The 20,406-nt window shown below is 59.3% G+C and overlaps 1 protein-coding gene across 4 annotated transcripts in view; it reads right to left on the bottom strand.

The window, feature by feature from the left end:
- TBC1D16 (TBC1 domain family member 16) overlaps positions 1-20,406 on the bottom strand; it is a 74,310-nt gene that overhangs the window by 53,652 nt on the left and 252 nt on the right. The window contains exons 1-3 of one of the 4 annotated variants that reach the window (XM_053893450.1): positions 19,710-19,796; positions 7,005-7,244; positions 3,548-4,136 (exon numbers count right to left, since the gene is read on the bottom strand). In XM_053893450.1, the coding sequence (XP_053749425.1) occupies positions 3,548-4,136; positions 7,005-7,182 (767 nt within the window). In that variant the 5' untranslated portion in view covers positions 7,183-7,244; positions 19,710-19,796. Of the gene's footprint in view, positions 1-3,547; positions 4,137-7,004; positions 7,245-10,037; positions 10,468-19,709; positions 19,797-20,406 lie in introns of those variants that run through there. The other 3 variants (XM_053893448.1, XM_053893449.1, XM_053893451.1) reach the window with 3 other exon arrangements.

Below are 20,406 nucleotides of genomic sequence, written 5' to 3'. Positions count from 1 at the left end.
GTTCCTGTCTCCCTCTCTCTCCGCCCCTCCCCAGCTCGTGCTTTTCTGTCTCAAAAATAAATAAAAACATCAAAAAAAAAAAAAAAAGAAGAAGGCGTCCTAGAAGACATTTGATTTAAGAGACAGGAGCTACTCTCCTGGTTCTCCCCCAGCCAGACTCACAGCCTCCACATGTAGTTCTCCGGTTCTGCCACTAGAGGGACCCCGCGAGCCAGCCTGCCTGCACCCCTCCTGGGGACCCAGTTCCCAGTTAAGTTAGCAGCCTTGGTTCCAGGAGGGGCTATGGGCGCACTGCAGTCCTCGAAGCCAAGCCCCGCTGCGGGGTGTCTGCTCCAACCAGTTCGGGCACTCTCGACCTCAGCTCAGACGCCCCCCTGTCCAAGGCACAAGGACCACGCCCCTGTTCCCGCCGTCCCCTTCAGAGCTGTGGTTCTCAACCAGGCTGCACACTGGAGCTCCCTGGGCGATTCAAACACCGCCCACGCCTGGGCCCCACTCCCAGCAGTGCTGGCTTAGTTGGTCCGGGCAGCCCCTGGGCATCAGGCCTTTTCAAGGCAGCCCAACGCTGCCCTCCCTTGCGGCCGGGTGGGTTCTACAACGTCCAATAGAGCCGACCGTTTAGTCCAGGATTTCCAGCCCCATCCAGGACTTCGGGGTGGGGGAGGGGGAGGGGGAGGGAGCCGAGGAACACCATCTTTGTTTCCAGGGGTCCCCCATGTGGTGGGGGAGACGAGGATCGCACACGTGGCTCAGACAGTAATGAAGCCAACGTGTACTGCAGGGGCCAGCCCAGTGCCCAAATCTGGCTCCCGTCCGCCTATGAAAAATGCAGATTCCAGGGCCTGCCCCCAGCGTCTTCCACAATGCACATCCGCTTTTTTAAGCTCCCAACGACCTGTCACGCACGGCTGGGTCGAGAACACCTATCAGGTCCCGCCTGGGACACAGGCTGTTTCCCCGTCAGCCCCGGGAGAAGCACACGCTCCAGGCCAGGAGGCAGGGAGGGATGCTGTCCGTGTGGGTCCTGTCGCAGCACAAAGCCTCAGCCTAACCGGACTGATTCGGGCCAGAGGAGCAAGCGTTACGGATTTCCAGGGCTCCCTGGTGGAGGAGGCACCCCCTGACCACACCACGGCCCCTGCACACACCCAGAGATCGGCCCGCCGTCTCTGAAGCAGCTCTAAGCACAGAAGACCCTAAGCTGACCTGGGTGGGGCTGGGGGCCGGAAAGCAAAAATACGGCCCCCAAAACATTATTACAAGAAGACCTCCTCACACGGTAGCCAACCCCCCTGCACCCCACACCTGCCCCCCCTGCTTTCCCTTGAGGGTGGGACTCTCCTATCCGACTATAGTCAGAATCGCCTGGAATATTAATCAGCCACGAACAGGAACGAGGTCCTGACACCTGCAATGACACGGACACGATGCTCGGACACAAAAGGCCACAGACCGTATGGTTCCACTGATACGAAACGTCCGGAACGGACAAACCCACAGAGACGGAAGGTAGACGGGTGGTGGCTGGGGGAGGGGCAATGGCCAGTGACCGCTTAGTGGGTGTGGAGTTTCTTTCTGGGGCGAGGAAAACATTTTGGGGCCAGACAGCGGTCTTCGGTGGACAAACCGTGAATGCGCTAAATGCCACGGAGCTGCATGATTTTAAACGGCCACAGTGGCAAAGTTGATGTTAGGTCTATTTTACCACAATTAGAAAAACAAGCCAGTTTCCCCACTCTGGGCCTCCCTGGCCATCTGGGGCGGTCAGAGCCGCCGGGAAGGGTGCTCAGCCTGGGCACTGAGACATTCGGGCAGGATCGCTGCGTCGTGGGCGGCCGTGTCCCCAGTATTTTGGGGCACTTAGTGAACAGCATTCCAGGCCTCCACCCACCAGATGCCAAAAACACGCCCACCCTCAGTTGTGACCACAATGTGTCCTGATGTTGCCACATGTCTCCTACAGCAGAACCGGCCCCAGGAGAGAATCACTGCTCCAGAATCATCTGGAACTACCCGGGCATCAGGAGCATATAAAAGGTCCCCTGAGGGATTCTCATGGGCAGCCAGGGTAGGGAAGCAGCAAGGCGGAGGGAGGGGGAGGAGGAAACCAGGAGCGAATTCACCGGGTAGCCCCAGAATGGATGGTCCTACCCCCACGTTAGGAACAAGGAGACAGAAGCTCCGAGAAGACACGGAGGTTTCCCGGGCTCAAGCCAACCAGGTTTCCCAAATTCCCAGATCCAGGCTCCTTACGTGATCAGGGGCCCTACAAGGCCTGATCGGGACTCCAGGCCCTGATTTGGGTTCTGCCACTAAGACCTCAGCCACGAGGCCACAGGCCAGGCCCGGCACCCCTGGCTCAGAGTAAAGGTGGGAGCTCCGAACCTGTCCCCCCCGCCTGCACCCTGGAGGCGCTGGACACCTGTCTCCCCTCTCTCTCTACCTGGGCCTTGGGGGTGCTGGACACCTGTCCCTCCTCCTTGGCCCTGGGGGTGCTGGGCACCCACAGGTATCGCTGCACTGGCAGACGGCACCACCAGGGGGGGCTCTGACCAAGCCCCGCGGTGGGAAGCCAGGCTCGAGTTTCATTCCCAGCCTGGTTCCCTGGGGGGAAATACACACAGCTCAGTGAACCTCACCGGGTGCAGCTGACTGCTCCGCCTGAAACGCTCTCTGCTCTGCAGCACTTGAGACAAAGGTTATCGGTCCCCCTGGGCTCTAACGGAACACACCTTATGGAGGGGACAACATCAGGAAAGATTCCGTCTCAAATCCCTTCCCTCAAATTCCTTCTCCTCCGCGCCCCGGCTTACGTCCGTCCCGCGTGACCTTACGCGCTCCGGGTCTGGTGCAGACCAGCCGGATTCAAATCCCAGCTCGGCCAGCGTGCTGGCTTTGTGACGTCCGGTGAGTTAGTTCCCCCCTCTGAGCCTCGCTCTCCCTCCCTGCAGACGGGGGTGATGTTAGGACCTACCGCACGGGGCTCGGGGTGGTCGTGGGTCATCCGGGGCACACGTGCCCGGTGCCCAGACGATGCTGGACCACCCACACCCAGCACGTGCGGGGCTCACAGCTTGAGCTCAATAATTGTGTGCCGGCTGAATGACAGCAGTCGCCACCGGTTCCCTAGGAATCTAAACGGGAGCAGGGACCAGAGCGTAGGAAGGGCTGCGGAAGTCAGGGAAGTCTCCGAGCATGCTTTCTGACGGCCAACAGTCTACTATCCCCCGAGGTTCCCCGGGCCTGGCCCCGTGGCATCCAGTCTGGGTTACGGAGCAGGGACGGCTTATCCCACGTGAGGCCGCCGAGGGGAAGGGAGGGGGAGAGCAGGTGGAACCCTCCCCCGCACCGTGCCGCCTTCACCACCCCCTTGGGCACCGTCAAATGACGGGACACGGGGGCCGAGGCCCTGGCGCGGGGAGAGCGGGACCCTGGCGGGGCGAGACGCACGCAGTCCTCACGCTCAGGGAGCAGAGCTGTGACACACGCGACTGCTCCCCAGGAGGCCCGGGTGGGGCCTTGGGGGTCGGATGGACGCAGGACTCACCCGCTCTCGCTGTCCAGGAACACGGAGCTGCCGCTGTCCACGAGGGCGGCGCTGATGGGCGAGAGGCAGAAGGGCGAAGAGAAGGCGTCGGAATCCGAGTCGAAGGAGCTGTCCCTGCTCACGCCCTCGGCGGACAGCTCCAGGGAGCCCTCCTCCTCGCCGGCCTCGGGCCGCGGCTCCCGCCCCTCCTCGGTCCCATCCTGCGAGCTGACGGCCGACAGGATCCCGGAGTCGCTGTGGGCTGGTGGCAGGGCCGTCCCCAAGCCCTGGGCCAGCCTCTCCCCGTCCTCGGAAGGGGGCGAAGGGCTGACGTGCACGGCGTCCTGGACGCTCTGAGCCACCGCCGCGGTGTCCTCGTCTCTGGGGATCAGGGCGGGCCTGGCCTCCGTCGGGGAGGGCTGGCGGGGGGCCCCCAGGCTCTGGGCGCGCCGGCCCCGCGGGCGGGGTGCCTTGCGCACGGGGGAGCTCTCGGGGGTGATGTAACGCAGTGCCTCCTCGTCCTGCCTCTGGATCCGAGAGTTGGGGACCCACGTGAGGATGAGGGTGCTCCCCAGCAGCTCGTCCTTCTCCACGCACAAGCACAGGTATCCTGGGAGGGTCAGGAGGACAGGCGGGTTAGGGGCGGCGGTGTGCCTGGCGCCTCCGTCTGGTCTCACGCGGCACAGCTGGGGAGCACGGTCGGCCTTGAGGTCAATGAACGCTGTGGGCATTTTCTAAGCGCCACTCAGCAGAGGCGGGGCACCGGGCTCCCAAGCAGGGCCTGCGGTCGCTTTTCCAGGCACGGGGAGCCCTCCTCCAGCTCAGAGCCCCATCCTGTCCACGGTCTGGCGGCCCCAGAACTCTCCCCAGGTCTGGGAGAGCCCAGGGGCCCAGGAGCCCGGCCTCACCACCGCTGGGAGGGACAGAGGCTGTCGACTTTATTCCTGTTTCACACAAAATAAATCCAAAGAGGGGTGTTTGGGCGTTTTCCGGTCACTCGTGGCCTCAGCATTTCTTCTTTCGTGCAGCTTTTTGGAAGAAGGGGCCGTCCTCGATGTTAAGCACCAGACGGCTGACAAGGACAAAGTAAAGCAGTGCCCCTCCGAGGCGGCAGCGAGTGGGGGGCTCTCTGGGCTCCTGAGCGCTCAGTCTGGGGGGAAGGCGGCATTTCCTGCCATCTCAGGACGTCCTGATCCCTGCGCCTATCGTGCTAGGCGCCCAGGCCTCCTGCTCTCTGCAGAAGTTGGGGCCTCGTGCCCCTCGGGGCTCTGAGAACCGGTACAAGAGTCTCAGGGCCCCGTCCCGTTTCCAGGAGACTCAGAGGCTATGAGCCAGTTGTGATAACGGTAAGGTGCAGGCGAGGCCCAGGGTTTCCACACCCTCAGATCCTGCAGCTTGGGGGTTGCGAAGGGAGCCCCAGGCCCCTGCCCCCCAGCCCCCCATCATGACAGGATCACCACGAAGCTCTCCAAAGGCTTCGTGTGCTGTTCCTTGTGACTTAGACCAGAAGAGTTACCACCGCTCTCAGACCCAGCCCTAGAACCTCAGCCTCCTGCCCTCGAATGCTCGGGGTTGGCCCTGCGGTCAGGCATCCACGGCCTCGCGCCCCCTGCTGGAGCACACTCCGGGGATGATACAGGACCTTGGAACTCCCCGGGAATCCCCGTGCTCCCAGGGCCTGATCCCGAGCTGGGTGCGGGGCCTGCAGACGGGCTGGGGTGTCCACACGTGCATGCCGAGGCCCCTTACAGGGCAGGAGAGAGCTGGGCCGGACGCCGGCTGTCCTGCTTGGGACCTATAGGGGCCGATGGTTCCAAATCTGCGCATGGCCACCTGGATGACCTTAAAGGCAGACTTACCAAGGCAGGTGGAGGGAACACTTCCACAAACAGTTCATTAACGTAACTAACCTTCTTGTATTTTAAGTAGCTGATCGATTCAGTATTTTGTGGACACGTAATTTGCATACAGTAACGTGCTCAGACCTGACTGTGATTTATAACTTTTAGATGTTTTGACATCTGGTACAGGGCCTCTGTCTGCACCGGGGAAGGCAAGTCCCCAGGCCGCAGCCAGGCAGCAGGTGCCCGAGGGACCCCGAGCATCCTTCAGCAGCCAGGGGAGGCCGCAGGAAGAACGAGGGGAGCCCAGAGCCTGCGCCGGCCCCGCCCCTGCCCTGTGCTAGTATTGGGAGTGGCCTAGGCTCTCCGAGCACCAGCCTCCTTATCCAAAAAAGAGACCTCTTCTTGGAGGGGGGCCCCGGGGCCCTCTCCTGAGGTGAACATACGTTTATCTGTTTCAAGTCATGTGCACAGGACTTGGGTGTCACTAACTCCTCGTGTTGTTCCTTCCATGGGGGCAGCAGGGCGGAGGGAACCACCGGCCAGCCCAGGAGCTTGTGCCGGGCGGCCACGACCGGACCCAATACCTTCAGCTCTGCCCCCTGCCCGGAGGACACCCACGGGCAGCTGCGCGTCCTGGAAACAGTGGACGCTGTCTGCCTGCTGTGACCCGCGGCCCCTCAGTGCACAGGGCGGCCGGCCATCACTGCAGGGCCCGGGATACAACGTGAGCCCTGGAAAGGTAGGCCGTTTCTTTCTCTGTGACTTGGCCAAAGGAGAGCAGGAGAGGTGTCCCACCCCAGGAGCTACTGAGAGCCCCTGAGAGTGCTGGCATGTCCCCAGGCACGGCCCCAGGATCACGCAGGGTTCCTGCAGGCCCCAGGGGAGAGCTTTCTTCCCTAGTTTCGAAACAGTGCGGCCGGAGGACAGATCACAGAATTGGTGATTTCCGCGTCTCCAGACTCCCAGGCCCGCCCAGCCTCCAGCCAGTTCTCAGCCCAGCCTTCCGGCAGCCGGAGGGACGAAGCCTTGGCGCCTAGTGTGACGGCCATGCTCCTGCCACCTGCACCCTGGAGGGGGCCGGCGGGCACTGGCGGGCCCTCCCAGAAGAGGACCGCCCCCTCCCCTCCCTGCCGGCGGACGGGGCTCCCTGCTCCCAGCAGCCCTGCAGTGACTTAATGTCTTCTGAGGCTGATTCCCCTTAAACCGTCCCACCCCCCACCCCATGTGTACAAAAGGTCGCTGGCCCGTTGGAAGATGGGGAAATCAGGGCATATGGAGAAGTGACACAAAAGCTTTCCAAAGCTGGGGCTTGGTCAGTTTAGAAGGAAAAGCAGGCAGGGGCGCCTGGGGGGCTCAGTCGGTTAAGCGTCTGACGGCTCAGATCAGGATCTCACGGTTCGTGAGTTCAAGCCCCGTGTTGGGCTCTGTGCCGACAGCTCACAGCCTGGAGCCTGCTTCGGATTCTTGTCTCCCTCTCTGTCTGCCCTTCACCAGCTTGTGCTCTCTCTCTCTCTCTCTCTCTTTCTCTCAAAAATAAACACTAAAAAAAAACAAAAACAAAAGCCAGCCCTCCTCCCCAGGCCCTCCCCTCCCCCAGGCCTGTGGCCCAGGTCCTCCCGTTTCCTGGGGCTCACCTGGGTGGTGCTCCCCCAGCCCCTGCAGCCCCTCTGGTGGGTGCACACAGACATTGTTCTTGGAGTAGATGATCTCCCCATCCAGGACGGAGGGGGGCCCACCGCCGCCGCCCGGGGTGAGGGTCAGGAGGTCCGAGGCTTTGGAGGAGGCCCGGCGAAGGAGACGGCCCAGAGACATGGCGGGGGGAGTGTTTCCATCCTCTGTACGCTTGGGCCCAGGCGGGGCTCGTCCAGACGTGGCTGGGGGACAAAGACACAGAAGAGTGCATCAGGCCAAGGTCACGGGCCACACACCAGCAGGCTCGAAATGAATGGTGGTTCACTAGCTACCGGAACAGGTCCCGCTAGCTCAAGGCCATGGGGAGGGCGCACTTGGTTCTAGACTGTGGCACTCTGGACGTTTGGGGCCGGGTCTTTCTTAGTGGTGGAGGCTACGCTGGCCTCCATCCACCGGGTGCCCCCAGCAGCCCCCTTCCCACTACGACAACCAAAAACATCCCCCGGGGCCTAACCGCCCCGTCTAGAGGGGCTCTGCTCCCCCCTCCCCTCAGCGATCTCATAAAACTGTTCGACTTCTCTTTGTTCAGTCTTTACCCCTGTGTCTGTGCCAACGAGCCCTCCCCTCCTGAACTTCTCACCCCTCCGTGGTGCTTCCCAGGGAAGGTCCTTCCTCCACCCCGTCCTTCCCGGCCTCCTTCACCCCCATGCACGCCGTCACCCCCCAGGCCCAGCCGGATGTCCCAGCACAGCGAAGGGTCATCCCGGCTGGGAAGGGTGTCACAAGCCGTGTTTGCGGGACCTGAGTTTCCCTACAACTCGTTCTTTAAAAAACCAGATGAGAGACGAAAGGATTCGGTGCAGCACCTAACACGGAACTCCTAGAGGTTCACTGGCGGAAGGAGCTCTACACCCACTCGGTGAAGAGCGGACAACAAGAAATTCTACGAAAGCCCAACACCCCGCAGACGGGCCGGAAGCAGTTTCTATCTGTGCAGAAAGCCCAGCCATCAGGGGCCCGGGCACCAGCCCGTGTGAACCGACCGGGCGCTTCCCATCGGTCCTTAAAAAAGCGACCGTCGCGGATTATCAATGCGCGAGTGATTCAAAGGGAACGGGTCCTTAAAACCCGAACTGCGAACGCGGACCACCAGACTGAGCCGTGGAACGAGCCACGGGCGTGAGCGCACCCGCATAAACGAGACACGCGTGCAGAGCCATGCTGCCCCCTGGTCGGAGATGGTGGGTGTCCGGGACTGAGGCCACACTGGGCAGCGTGCAGGCCGGCTCCCCGGGGTGGGGGGGGCGGGGGGGCTGCCACGGAGCCGCCACGGGGGCATCTGCAGAGGGACTTCACCTTCCTCTCTTCGAAAGGAAAAAACCAGCAGGAAGCCACTATGGTAAAATCATCCACTGGGAAGGGACAAACAAAACGTGGTCCATCCACACAGTGGCATCATCCAGTGTTAAGAAGGAGGGAAATCCTGGGCCGCCTGGGGGGTTCAGGCGGTCGAGCATCTGACTCTTGGATCCGGCTCAGGTCATGATCGCTCGGTCCATGAGTTCAAGCCCCGCGTCCGGCTCCATGCTGATAGTCCTGAACCTACTTGGGATGCTCTCTCTCTCTCTCTCTCTCAGATTAAACTTAAAAAAAAAAGGAAGGAAATTCTGACACCTACGATCCCATGGATGGACGTTAAGGACACTGGGCTGAGTGAGGCAGGTCAGCCCCAAAGGACAAACAGTGTGGGATTGCACTTATACCAAGTGCCCAGAGTCTCCAGATTCGCAGAGAGAGAGAGTTGCAGGGGTGGGGGGGAAGGAGACGGGTAGTCAGTGCTACTGGGGAGAGTCCAGTCTGGCACGATGCAAATGTCCTGGAGACAGACGGTGGGGACAGCAGCGTGAATGTGCCTAACACCACCTGACCGTGCGCTTAGAAAAGGTTAGAGGGTAAATTTTCACGTCACAGACGCTGCACCACAAGAAACCAATTTTTTTTGAATTATTAATGGGGTATGTTCCATCGTTCTCTGAACTTCCTGCATTTTGTGCACTTCTCCCCAAATCCAGAGCTGGTTTAGGGTGCCCCCTAGGTGAAGCTCCCTCTGCTTCCAGGTTTGCGTGGGCTCTTGGGGCAGAGGGTGGTCTCAGGGGCCGCCCTTTGCTGTCCGAGCCAGGTGGCTCAATGCGGGGTCCTCAGTCCCTCTGACTCTCTGAGGGCCCCGGCCGTGCCCCCAATTCTGCTCTCAGGTCTCCCCCAGAAGGGCACTAACTCTCCCAAGCACAGGATTCTTCCAGCAGCTTCCTGCCAGACCCGCAGCCACCCCTCCCTTGCACAGATCTTTGCCCAGAAAGATCCATCAGTCCGTTCTCCCAAGTCCCTGAGGTTCCCAACATCAGCATCGCCACCAAAATCACAGTCCTGGGACCCTCACCTCCCCAGCCACCAGCCAAGGACCTCCCCCTGCTCTTGCCAGGACCCGGCCCCCGAATCCCCCGGCTCTCCCGGACTCAGCCCGTCTCGGGCTCCCCCGTGCCAACACTCTCCATGACCCCTCGCCCCCGGGGGCGGCAGGCGGCTCTGAGGAAGGCCAGACAGTAATCATTGTGGCTCTGGGGGCAGCCGGTCCTGCAGTGTGAAAGGGGCCGCAGACAGAAACCGGCCAATGTGTCTGTGACCCAACGAAAGCTGATTCATAGACACTCACACCTGAAGCTCAACAAATCTCCACACGTCACAAAAAATTCTTTCAATTTTTTTCCAACCATTTAAAAATGTAAAACCCGGGGTGCCTGGGTGGCTCAGTGGGTTGGGCATCCGACTTCGGCTCAGGTCACGATCTCGCGGTTCACGAGTTCGAGCCCCGCGTCGGGCTCTGTGCTGACAGCTCGGAGCCTGGAGCTGCTTCGGATTCTGTGTCTCCCTCTCCCTCTGCCCCTTCCCTGCTCACGCTGTCTCTCGCTCTCAAAAATAAATAAGCATTAAAAAAAAAAAGTAAAAAGAAACGAGGAAGATTAGTTTGGGCAAGATACCTTCATTTAACTCGTTATTTCCCAAATAGTAGGAGTTCGGCATATGTAATCAATACGGAGAAAAATGATGGAGCTGTTTTGCATTCTTTAAGCCTCCACAGTCCGGTGTGTGTTTTGCATTAAGCGCGTCTCCTCAGGACCAGCCACGCTGCGGGGGCTCGCGGCCTCCGGGTGGGCGAGGCTGGAGCCCCACCTCCCCCGGGGCCTCAGATGGTTACTCCTCGGTGAATCCCTCTAACCGCCAGACCGGACTGCAAACAACTCTCAGCTGATTCTGAAAACCGAACCAGCTCTAAGTGAAGATGTTTGCCACCGTGGAGGATAATCAAAAGAATATGCTGGAAGATCTGGAAGATTCCCGGACACAAGTGCTCACGACACGGCGCTTTCCCGCATGGCAGATGCCAAGTGGGTGTGTGTCCCTCACTGGCAGCTCTGGGGGACACGCCTCCTGGCAGCGCGGTTTTGCAGAGGAGAAAACAGGTCCCATCCAATCACTCAGGGAGCAGGGAACCTAAGACCTTTGTCCCCTGTGCTCAGAGTGTGGCTTCCACCCCAGCCACCCCAGCTCCGGCCCAGAATGTCCGGCAGAAGCCCGCGTGTCCGGGGTGTGTCTGTGAAACACTGGCCACAGATATTTACTCTTCACAGAGCCCTATTTTCTAAATGCATATGTGCCTGTGGGAGCCTGTTTCATCAAAATTAAACCTGGTTCCCAGCCCCTGCTCTCTAGCCAACTATAAGAGAATCCTTGACCTATTTTTTTAATGTTTTTTTTTTTAAATTGGGAAACACGCTCAGAGAAGTATAAAGATACAAGTTCCTTAAATCACACGACCCAAAAACATTTGTGTGTTTTCTCCTATCTTCTGTGCGTATCTTAAAAACAAAAACAGAGGGGCGCCTGGGTGGCGCAGTCGGTTAAGCGTCCGACTTCAGCCAGGTCACGATCTCGCGGTCTGTGAGTTCGAGCCCCGCGTCAGGCTCTGGGCTGATGGCTCGGAGCCTGGAGCCTGTTTCCGATTCTGTGTCTCCCTCTCTCTCTGCCCCTCCCCCGTTCATGCTCTGTCTCTCTCTGTCCCAAAAAAAATAAAAAAAAAAAAAAAACAAAAACAAAAACAAAAACAGAGACACCTGGGTGGCTCCTTCGGTCAGGTCAGGATCCCAGGGTCATGGGATCGAGCCGCAAATCTGGCTCTGGGCTGACAGTGCAGAGGCTGCTTGGAATTCTGTCTCTGTCCCTCCAACCTGGCTCTCTCTGCCCCTCCTCTGTTCACTCTTGTGCTCTCTCTCTCTCTCTCTCTCTCAAAAATAAATAGAGGCACCTGCATGGCTCAGTCAGTTAAGCGTCCGACCTCAGCTCAGGTCACGATCTCGCGGTCCGTGAGTTCGAGCCCCGCGTCGGGCTCTGTGCCGACGGCTCAGAGCCTGGAGCCTGCTTCCGATTCTGTGTCTCCCTCTCTCTCTGCCCCTCCCCTGCTCGTGCTCTCTCTCTCTCTCTCAAAAATAAATAAATACACACTTTAAATAAATACATAAAATTCAGTAAGGACAGTGAAAAGTGGAGAGGGGGGTATGGACACTCTCTGCTCTTTTTTGTGTGTGTGTGAACCTAAAACCCTGTAAACAGTCAAATTTATTAATCATAATGAAAAAAAAAGGGCGGAGGCCACAGGGCCTGCGCCCAAAGCCGCCAGGTGGAGGGTGAACTCTGGTGGATGGAGGCAAGGAACAGGCAGGGGGCTAGAGGCGGGACCGGTGACAGCAGGTGGCGAAGGGGCTCGGGTGCCCATGCTGAGGGCCGCTGTCAGCAGTGACGTCGGGGCCTGGCAAGGGCTGTGCCACAGCCTGATGGGCATCCTCCTAGTGTGGGAGGAGCAAAGATAACGGCCCCTCCTGGTAGACCAGAAAGCTGTGCTCCAGAAAGGCTTCCCGGGGAACAGAATTCTGAGCAGGGAGAACACCCAGGTCACCTTCCGTGGGTCCGGGTCTTTCTCCGGGCCAGACTACTCGTTCTGGCTATACAGAGTTGGGGGCAGGGGCACAATCTGGAAATGACACAAGCAGAGACCCTAAGCCACGCAAAATCAGGTAACACTCGAAAGGGAGCGGAGAGGAACCTCCGCCTGAGTCTTCTGTGGCAAGGACTCCGAGGTGATGGAAATCACAGAAACAGCCGACACGCTCCAAGCACTGTGGACCAGCATCACAGAGCCTGTCCCCAAATCCCGGGCGACGAAGGTGGCTGGAGAAGCCGTTCAGGGAAGGTCCTGGACTGATACGTCACTCCCCGAGAGTGCGTTCACTTAACAATTTTACTTTAAAGTGGTTATGCTCGTATCCGTCTTATCGATCTTAGATGACAAGTTCCTGGGCCCAAGGCCTCTCTGCAAAACCCCTTTTGTGACTGATGTGCCTTCCAGAATGCCACCTTCAATAAAGTCCCAAATGCTTTGCTTTTGTTGATGGAAAAGATAGCAATGCCAACCTGGCAGCTGGCACAAGGAGCACAGACAGGGAGGGAGTAAGGCCAAAAGCCAGAATGAGCATCAGCTTGGGCAGGCGCGCACACACACACACACACACACACACACACACACACACACACAAGTAATGCTTTAAAAAGGTATAAAGTAAAAAACGCCACTGCTGGGTTTCAGCTATCTGACTGAGGCGGGATTACAAGCAGAGCTCTGTGCTGCCCTGAGCCCGACTAGGTCGGGCCAGATTTGTGCAAAATAGGCTATTGTGTAATTCGAAAGGAGAGAACAACTTGGCCTCCCCTCAAACCACACACATGCTCGCAACACGGAGCTCTGTCCGCAGAAGGTCCCTGCTGGGCACCCCCACGCCGCGGCGCGTGGCCTGCAGGGTAAGGGAAACGGCCAGCAGGAGAGCGGTTTTGAGGAGTGGGCGGGGCAGGAGTTTATCTCACAGTCTGTTCGGAACTGGCCCTGCCACCGGGTTGCGGCCAGTGGGCAGTGGCAGGCCTCCAGCAACCACATGCGTTCCAGAACCACCCCCCACCTCGAGGAGCACCTGTCCTGACCCCCGGAGCACCTGTTCCGCCCCCGCCCTGGAGCACCTGCCCCGACCGCCCGGGAGCACCTGTCCCGACCTCCTGGGAGCACCTATCCCACCCCCCCCCAGGAGCACCTACCCTGTCCCCTGGGAGCACTTGTCCTGACCCCTGGGAGCATCTAACCCACACCCCAGGAGCACCTGCCCTGTCCCCTGGGAGCACCTGCCCTGTCCCCCCAGGAGCACCTGTCCCGACCTCCTGGGAGCACCTACCCCGACCCCCGGAAGCATCTATCCCATCCCCCAGGAGCACCTGCCCTGTCCCCCCTGGGAGCACTTGTCCTGACCCCTGGGAGCACCTAACCCACACCCCAGGAGCACCTACCCCGACCCCCGGGAGCACCTATCCCAACCCCCAGGAGCACCTGCCCTGTCCCCCCGGGAGCACCTGTCCCGACCTCCTGGGAGCACCTGCCCTGCCCGCCTGGCCCTGGGCGGCTGAGGCTTCTGTAGCTCAGTGCTGGTGTGTGGCTCCCCTCTAGTGTTTACAGGGCGAAGTGGAGACATCCATTACCCAAAACTCGTCCCCCATGAGTTGGTGACTGATACCTGAGGCAAAATGCTCCCGGACAGAAACAGAGGCAAAGTCACCAAAAAGCCAGAAACGAGCAAAATGCAGGTTAAGAAATGACGCCCTTTAGAGAAGACACCATCACCCCTCCTGCTTCCCTCAGAAAGCACTTCCATCCCAGGCGCTTGGTTCCCCACGGCCTTTGAAACCAATCACCACACACGTAGCGGCTTAAAGCAACACGGATACGTTAGCTCCCAGTTCTGGAGGCCAGGTGCGACCCTGGGCTCTCTGGCTCAACCAAGCTGCGGACAGGGCTGCGCTCCTTCTGGAGCCGACGGAGGCTCCGTTTCCCGGCCTTTTCCAGCCCCTGGAATCCACCCGCGCCCCTTGGATGGTGGCCCTTCCTCTGCCTCCAAAGCCGGCCGTGGCCGTTCAAGTCTTTCAGAGCATGGCTCTGAAACTGACTCTGCCCCCTTCTTCCACTTTCAACGACCCTGGTCCCACTGGATAATCCGGGACAATCTCCCCATCGCAAGGGCAGCTGATGAGCAAAGTTAACTGCACACAACCCAACACAGTCAGAGGTTCCCAGGATTCGGACGTGGACATCTTGGGGGACCATTCTGCTGCTGACCGTACCACCACAAGGACACGGTGAAGAGCTGGCTCCCAGCTCACCCACTGACTGTCAAATCCCCACGCGGAACGACCAGCTGTTAGGCGATATGAGGACGACCCAGGCCGAGCAGCAGGACGGGGGAAGGCCTGGGCCCCCGTGTCCCCATGGGAGAAAGTCGCACACTCCCAGACCAGCGCCTGCCCTTGGCAGCTTCCTCTGCCCAGAGCCCTGCTTTCCTGTCCTGGCATAAAAGGCTCCATCAGTCGCCAAACAGAAAAACAAATAGGAGCAAAGGTGCAAAGGTCTCTTCCAGAACCTTCCTAGGAAGACCAAAGAAAGGGGGCAGCCTGGAGGCACTAGAACAGGCCCCAGCGGGACTCCTCCCGCTCACTGCTCTGTGTTGCCTGTCGCTCGCCACCCCGGGTCAGCTGCTGGGATACAGCTGTCAGCAGGACAAATGCTCGGGGAGCTGGCAGTTCCCGCAGACCTGAGGCTCACAGCCCGGACCCATCGTGACAGCCGCTCATCGCGGCAGGGGGAGGCAGGTGGGGGGGGGGGCGGTCCCTAGAAACGTATGGGGGACATGTCATGGGATGAAGCCCACAGGTGATTCATTACTCCCTTGGCCTTGTCACTGTCAGACTGCTCAGGAGCCAAACGCCCTGAGCCCCGGTCACCTGCCATGTGGCCAGCAGAAACAGGTTCCTCCGCTTTGCCCTCAAAGCCGGATCAACACGGAGCCGGAGCCGGGGAAAAGGCGATGCTATTTAAACACGAGCCAGACACACGACAACAAGGATCAACAAGGATCGTTCCCTCCCCACCCCCCACCCCCCACAGCATCTGCTGCTCACACACCTCAAATGAGGCCCCACCTGCCTCTCGCTTCCCAGAACCGGCTGCCTGCACCACCGTCTTTCGGGCAAGCCCCAGCTTTGCGGTTCAAAGGGCGACGACGTCAGTCCTGCAGGTAGATGGGCTCCGGAACCGGGTCCTTGGGGCACACGGTTTTGGGGGAAGATGGGTCGTCTTCCAGTCTCGTTGTCCAGACAAGACTCCTGCGGGCCGATGGGGCGCCCGGGGTAGCTCAGTCGGTTGGGCGTCCGACTTCGCCTCAGGTCATGATCTCACAGTTGGTGGGTTCAAGCCCCATGTCAGGCCCTGTGCTGACAGCCCAAAGCCTGGAGCCTGCTTCGGATTCTGTATCTCTCTCTCTCTTTGCTCCTCCCCCCCTCTCACTCTCTTAAAAATCAACAAACACACAAACAAACAAAAAGACTCCTGCGGGCTGACATAGCCCCTCCTCTCTGTCGACTTCCCTTCGAGTTATGGGATTATTGTAGAGACAAATGTATTCGCTGCATATAGGCCACATTCAGGATTCCCACGGAAAAGACTGTGACCCCAAGACAGGGTGGGCTGTGGGCAAGACCTCTGCGTACCAGACGATCAACTTGTATCTCAAGGGAAAGAACCCAGTTTAGGGCATAAGCCCCAGTGCTGGAGGCTCGGACCCACGGCCATACGGGAAAGGACTGGACAAGACGGTCACAGAAACGAAGTGAGGGGGGAGGTGGTGGTCAGCTTAGCTGTGACTTTCCTCCTTTGGCTCTCCAGCTGTCACTTCGATTATCACCGACTCCCTGGAAAACCCCATGGCTTCTGCCTCTCGAGAGAGAGACCATCTGCTTGACAACAAATACCAAAACACAATTTTCCCCCCAAAAGGCTGAGGAAGTAGGGCCTGGGGGGGTGGAACTGACCTTAAGGATGAACCAGGATTGAGGAACAAGGAAGGCCTGAACCCAAAATGCAAGGAAAGGTGCAATCCAGCCCGGAAGGCGACACCCGGCCCAACAGTGGGTTAGTGCACCTGACCTCTACATTCCTGTAAACCGGAATGCACAGAGGTTCTCTGTCCGTGGCAAAGGAAAAGCTAATACCCCACAAGACAAAAAGCAAATCGGGGGGGGGGGGGGCGGGGGGGCTGTATTGACAACATCCCTGAAAAGGAGCAGTTGATCTTGCTTGGGGAAAGCATTCTAGTTACAGAAACCGAAAAGCGAAAGAGTGGAAACTGACACCTGTTAGGGATGCCCTTTGCCCCGATTTCAGAAAGCCAGCACGTGTCATGACCAGTTTATCAGACTATTGAGTTCAGGGTCACTCAGTGTGGAACGCCGGCACAGAAACCAAAGCGTGCAAGCCAGCGCGGGCACAGGCTCGGGGCGCGCCCCGCTTATGGCGGTTTCTGCAGCGGCCGGTCCAGAAAGACCTCGGGGACGACTGTGCCACACTGCAGTCAGGTGGGTCCCTACGGGTGGCTCGTCACCTACGTCAACTTCAAACACCTGGACAGACTCACCGCCCGAGGCTCCGCGAAGAGAAGGGAGAGCCATTCTGCCCGCACGTGGGCTTTGAGTTCTTTCCATTCCGCTCCATACGACTGGAGCTGGCCACCGCGGGACGTCGCGCTTAGTCTACAAGTGGCCTGACCCTGGTCCTCTCTGAGGACGGCTACGTTCGTTCAGAAGACAGAGTAAAAGCCACGCTTCAGATCAGGTATCGCCAGACAGCTCATCAAAGTGGGTTTATTAGGCACGTAAGAGCCAGTGCCAAAGGACCGAAAACAACCACACTACAGGGGAAGGACAGAGATTTCCTGGACCGTTTCCCTGAGACGCGTGCTTTCCTTTCTGTACATTGTCAGGTCAACATACTTCCGTATCGTGCACACACTACAAGGATGTACAATACAACGTACGTCAATAAACCCCTCCCCGGCCTCTGCTGCTTCTAGCTGGTTTCACAGTCAAGCTGTGAGCCCATCCTCCCCGCACCGTGACACCGAATGAAACTAAGTGGCTACTCTTACAAGAGAGGATTCAGGCCTGGGAAAAACTCCGGGTCCCTCAGCTGTGTGTCGGGGGAGGCCGCCCCGGTCCCTGGAACAGCCTGCAGGGACCCAGCGCCCTGCCGAGTCACAAAGATAAGAGTGGAAATATACCTAAAGGATGAGTTCCGCTCCTGCACGGAGCAGCTCCCCGCCTGGGGGACCGCACACACAGCGAATGAAAACACAAAATCAAAATGTTTTTACCAATTTGCTAAATGTGAAAAACCCAAATGATGGTCATTAATAAATTAAAAAAAAAAAAATAGTAACAGGCACTTGGCACGCTTGAGCTACCGACCGAGCCACCCAGGCACCCCAGGCACTAAGTGCTTTAGATGATCATTGCAGCAGGCTTTTGAGGAAGCCAGTGTTATCTGCATGGTACAGATGGGGAAATGAAGGAACTACGTCAGTGCTCGGTACCAGGGTCGTATGTGAACCCAGCAGTCAGCTTCGGAGGCCACGTTTTTCAACCACTGCCCACTCCGCAGGTCGTTTCTGCAAACCCGATGGCCGTCTTCTCAAATGCCGGTACACGAGCCCTGGGGGGCTCCTTCCGGATGAAGGTGGACCGATATAAGCAGCCGGTGGTGACATGGGATCAGTCCCCACTCCACTGCATGTTTATGAATCACTAGGCAGAGTGAACCACGTTGTCTGCAAAAAGAGGGGTCAGGAAGAGGGTGTGCATGTGACCGGCAGGGGACAGTTCCAAGGTGGGAGGCAGTGTTGTGCATAATCGTTTCTGGGGCTGGAGCGCCCCGGGCCGGAGGCCTCCAGTTCTGCCGGCCCTAGGTGCATGAACTTGGGGGAATTTATTCTCTGAGGCTCAGGGTCCCATCTGTAAAATGGGGGACAACCTCAGTCCTGACTTTATGGGTTTTGTTTTTAGGGTTACGTGACGTCATGCATAATAATCAGAAATTATGTACACGGCAACCATCAACGCTGGAGCGTTGTTAAGAACTTTCTGTAGCCATATTCCGAGCCGCTGCTCACCATAAACACTCCACAAGCCAACAAGTGCCACAGAAAACATAACGACCGCATTTAGCATACAACTCGCCTCCCAGTACCAACAATGGGCAGCTGTTCTTGAACCCCTCAGTTACTACTACGAGGCAATCCCTACTTTGCAAGTTTTCATGGTTCTTAAAAGCATTCAATAGTCACTAATCAGTTAATGTTAATATTCCTAATGAGGAATTTCTTTTTTTTTTTTAATGTTTATTTTTTCTTGAGAGAGAGAGAGAGAGAGACAGAGCGCAAGCAGGGGAGGGTCAGAGAGAGGGAGACACGGAATCCAAAGCAGGTTCAGGCTCCAAGCTGTCAGCCCAGAGCCTGACGCGGGGCTCGAACTCACAAACCGCGAGATCATGACCTGAGCCACCCAGCGCCCCTCTAACGAGGAATTTCTTTTTTTTCCATCTTTTTTTTTTTTTTTAATGTTTATTTATTTTTGAGAAAGACAGAGACAGAATGAGAGTGGGTTGGGGCAGAGAGAGAGTGAGACACAGAATCCGAAGCAGGCTCCAGGCTCCGAGCTGTCAGCACAGAGCCCACGCGGGGCTCCAACTCACAGACCGTGAGATCATGACCTGAGCCCCCCAGGCACCCCAGCACGTGGCCATTTTTGAGAACCATTTCTCACTTCCCCGATACAAGAACTAGGGCCTTCAGGTGGTAAAGAAGTGTCCACAAGACCAGTGCGGGGGGGGGGGGGGGGGGGGAGAAGGGGGGATGGGGGCGTAGCAGCCTCGCTTCTCTTCTCAGCCTCTCTCTCTCCCCCCCTCATGTGAACTTGGTGCGGCAGCAGAGCAAACTTCACGGTGGGGAAAGAGAACATATTATGTCTTTTCTATCTCCGAATAGACCTGAACTAGACTGTGGCCAACGTATAACACCAAATTCCGAGTGTGGGAACAACGGGATTTCAAGATTCACTGGCTTCTGGCTCCTTAGGGTATATTTAGCAACCCTAAATTGCCTATTTTTTTTTCCTTCTCTTTTTTAAGTAAAGAACGAGGGGGAAAGCGCCCAGGCCTAAAGGAAGTGAGTTTCCTGACATGCGGTGCTCACAGCCAGACCACCCGACCCTAAGGCCCCAGCAATGCTGAGAGCGCGCGCGCTGTTGGGCTGGAAAGCACACTTCGGGGGGCTGTGTGTGCAAACGGCGGCCCCCTACAAGTTCTCGTTCGCGTGCTCCGACGATCCAGCCAGACAAAGACCGCAAGTTCCCCGGTCCGCCGGCTCCAGACAGGCGGGGACGGAGTCTCCCCGAATTAGGTCCGCTCCCAGCCCGGGGCGCCGGCGCCCGCCGCGGAGGGGGTCCCCAAGGGGCCCCCGCGTGGTCCCGGGGTGCCTCCACGCCGCCCCGCTTCTGCCCGGGCCCCGCTCCTCTTGGGGCTGCGGCCGGACCCCGGCCCCTCCCGGGCCCCGCCGCTGCAGGCCCAGCGCCCCGCGCGCGCTCCCACCCCGTCCCCGCCAAGGGGGGCGCCGCCCGGTCCCCCGCGGGCCCCTTGCGCCCCGCCCCCGCGGCCCCCGCCCGGGCCCGATACCCACCCGGGTCCCGCAACGCGGGCCGGAGTCGCACCGGCTCCCCGGAGCCGCCGCCGCCGCTGCCGCCGCCGCCGCCGCCGCCGCCAGTGAGGCGCGGCGGGGCGGGGACGCGCGGCGAGGCCCGGCCCCCGGCCCGCCCCCGGCCCAATCCCGCCCGCCCCGGCCCCTAACCCGGCCCCCGGCCCAACCGAGACCCCAACCACGGACCCCAACCCGGCCTCGGGCCTAGCCGGCCCCGGATCCAGCGGGGACCTCAAACCGAACCTGGACCCAAGCCCGGCCCAACCCGGCCCGACTCAGACCCCAACCCGGACCCCCACCTGCCCGCTCCCCGACCCCGACCCCGGCCCCAACCGGGATCCCAACCCAGCCCCGGGCCCAACCCGGCTCCCGGCCGATCCCCCACCCCCCACCCCGCAACCCCTTGGTCCGACCCGGCCCTTCCCCCCGTCGCCTTTCGCCCTCGAGACTCAAGTCCCCTGCGCCAGGCCTCCCCAATTCCGGGTCCCGGGGACTCTGCCCCCGACAGCAGCTCCGAGTCCCCCACGCGGAGTGAAGGCAGGACCCCTGGGGACGCTCCACGTGGCGCGCTCGCCCTCTCCGTTTACAGTTTTCCTATTTTGGGGTAGGAAGGGATCATCACCACACAGAGTGCCACCGAGGCCTCCGTCCTCCGCCGAGGAGTCCGCGCGGCACCTCC

The sequence above is a fragment of the Panthera pardus genome, unplaced genomic scaffold, assembly GCF_024362965.1.
Source record: "Panthera pardus isolate Hobbes unplaced genomic scaffold, ASM2436296v1 HiC_scaffold_3, whole genome shotgun sequence".
NCBI classification, from domain to species: domain Eukaryota; kingdom Metazoa; phylum Chordata; class Mammalia; order Carnivora; family Felidae; genus Panthera; species Panthera pardus.
Note: the sequence above shows the minus strand (reverse complement) of the source record. Positions and strands in the feature narration are given on the sequence as shown.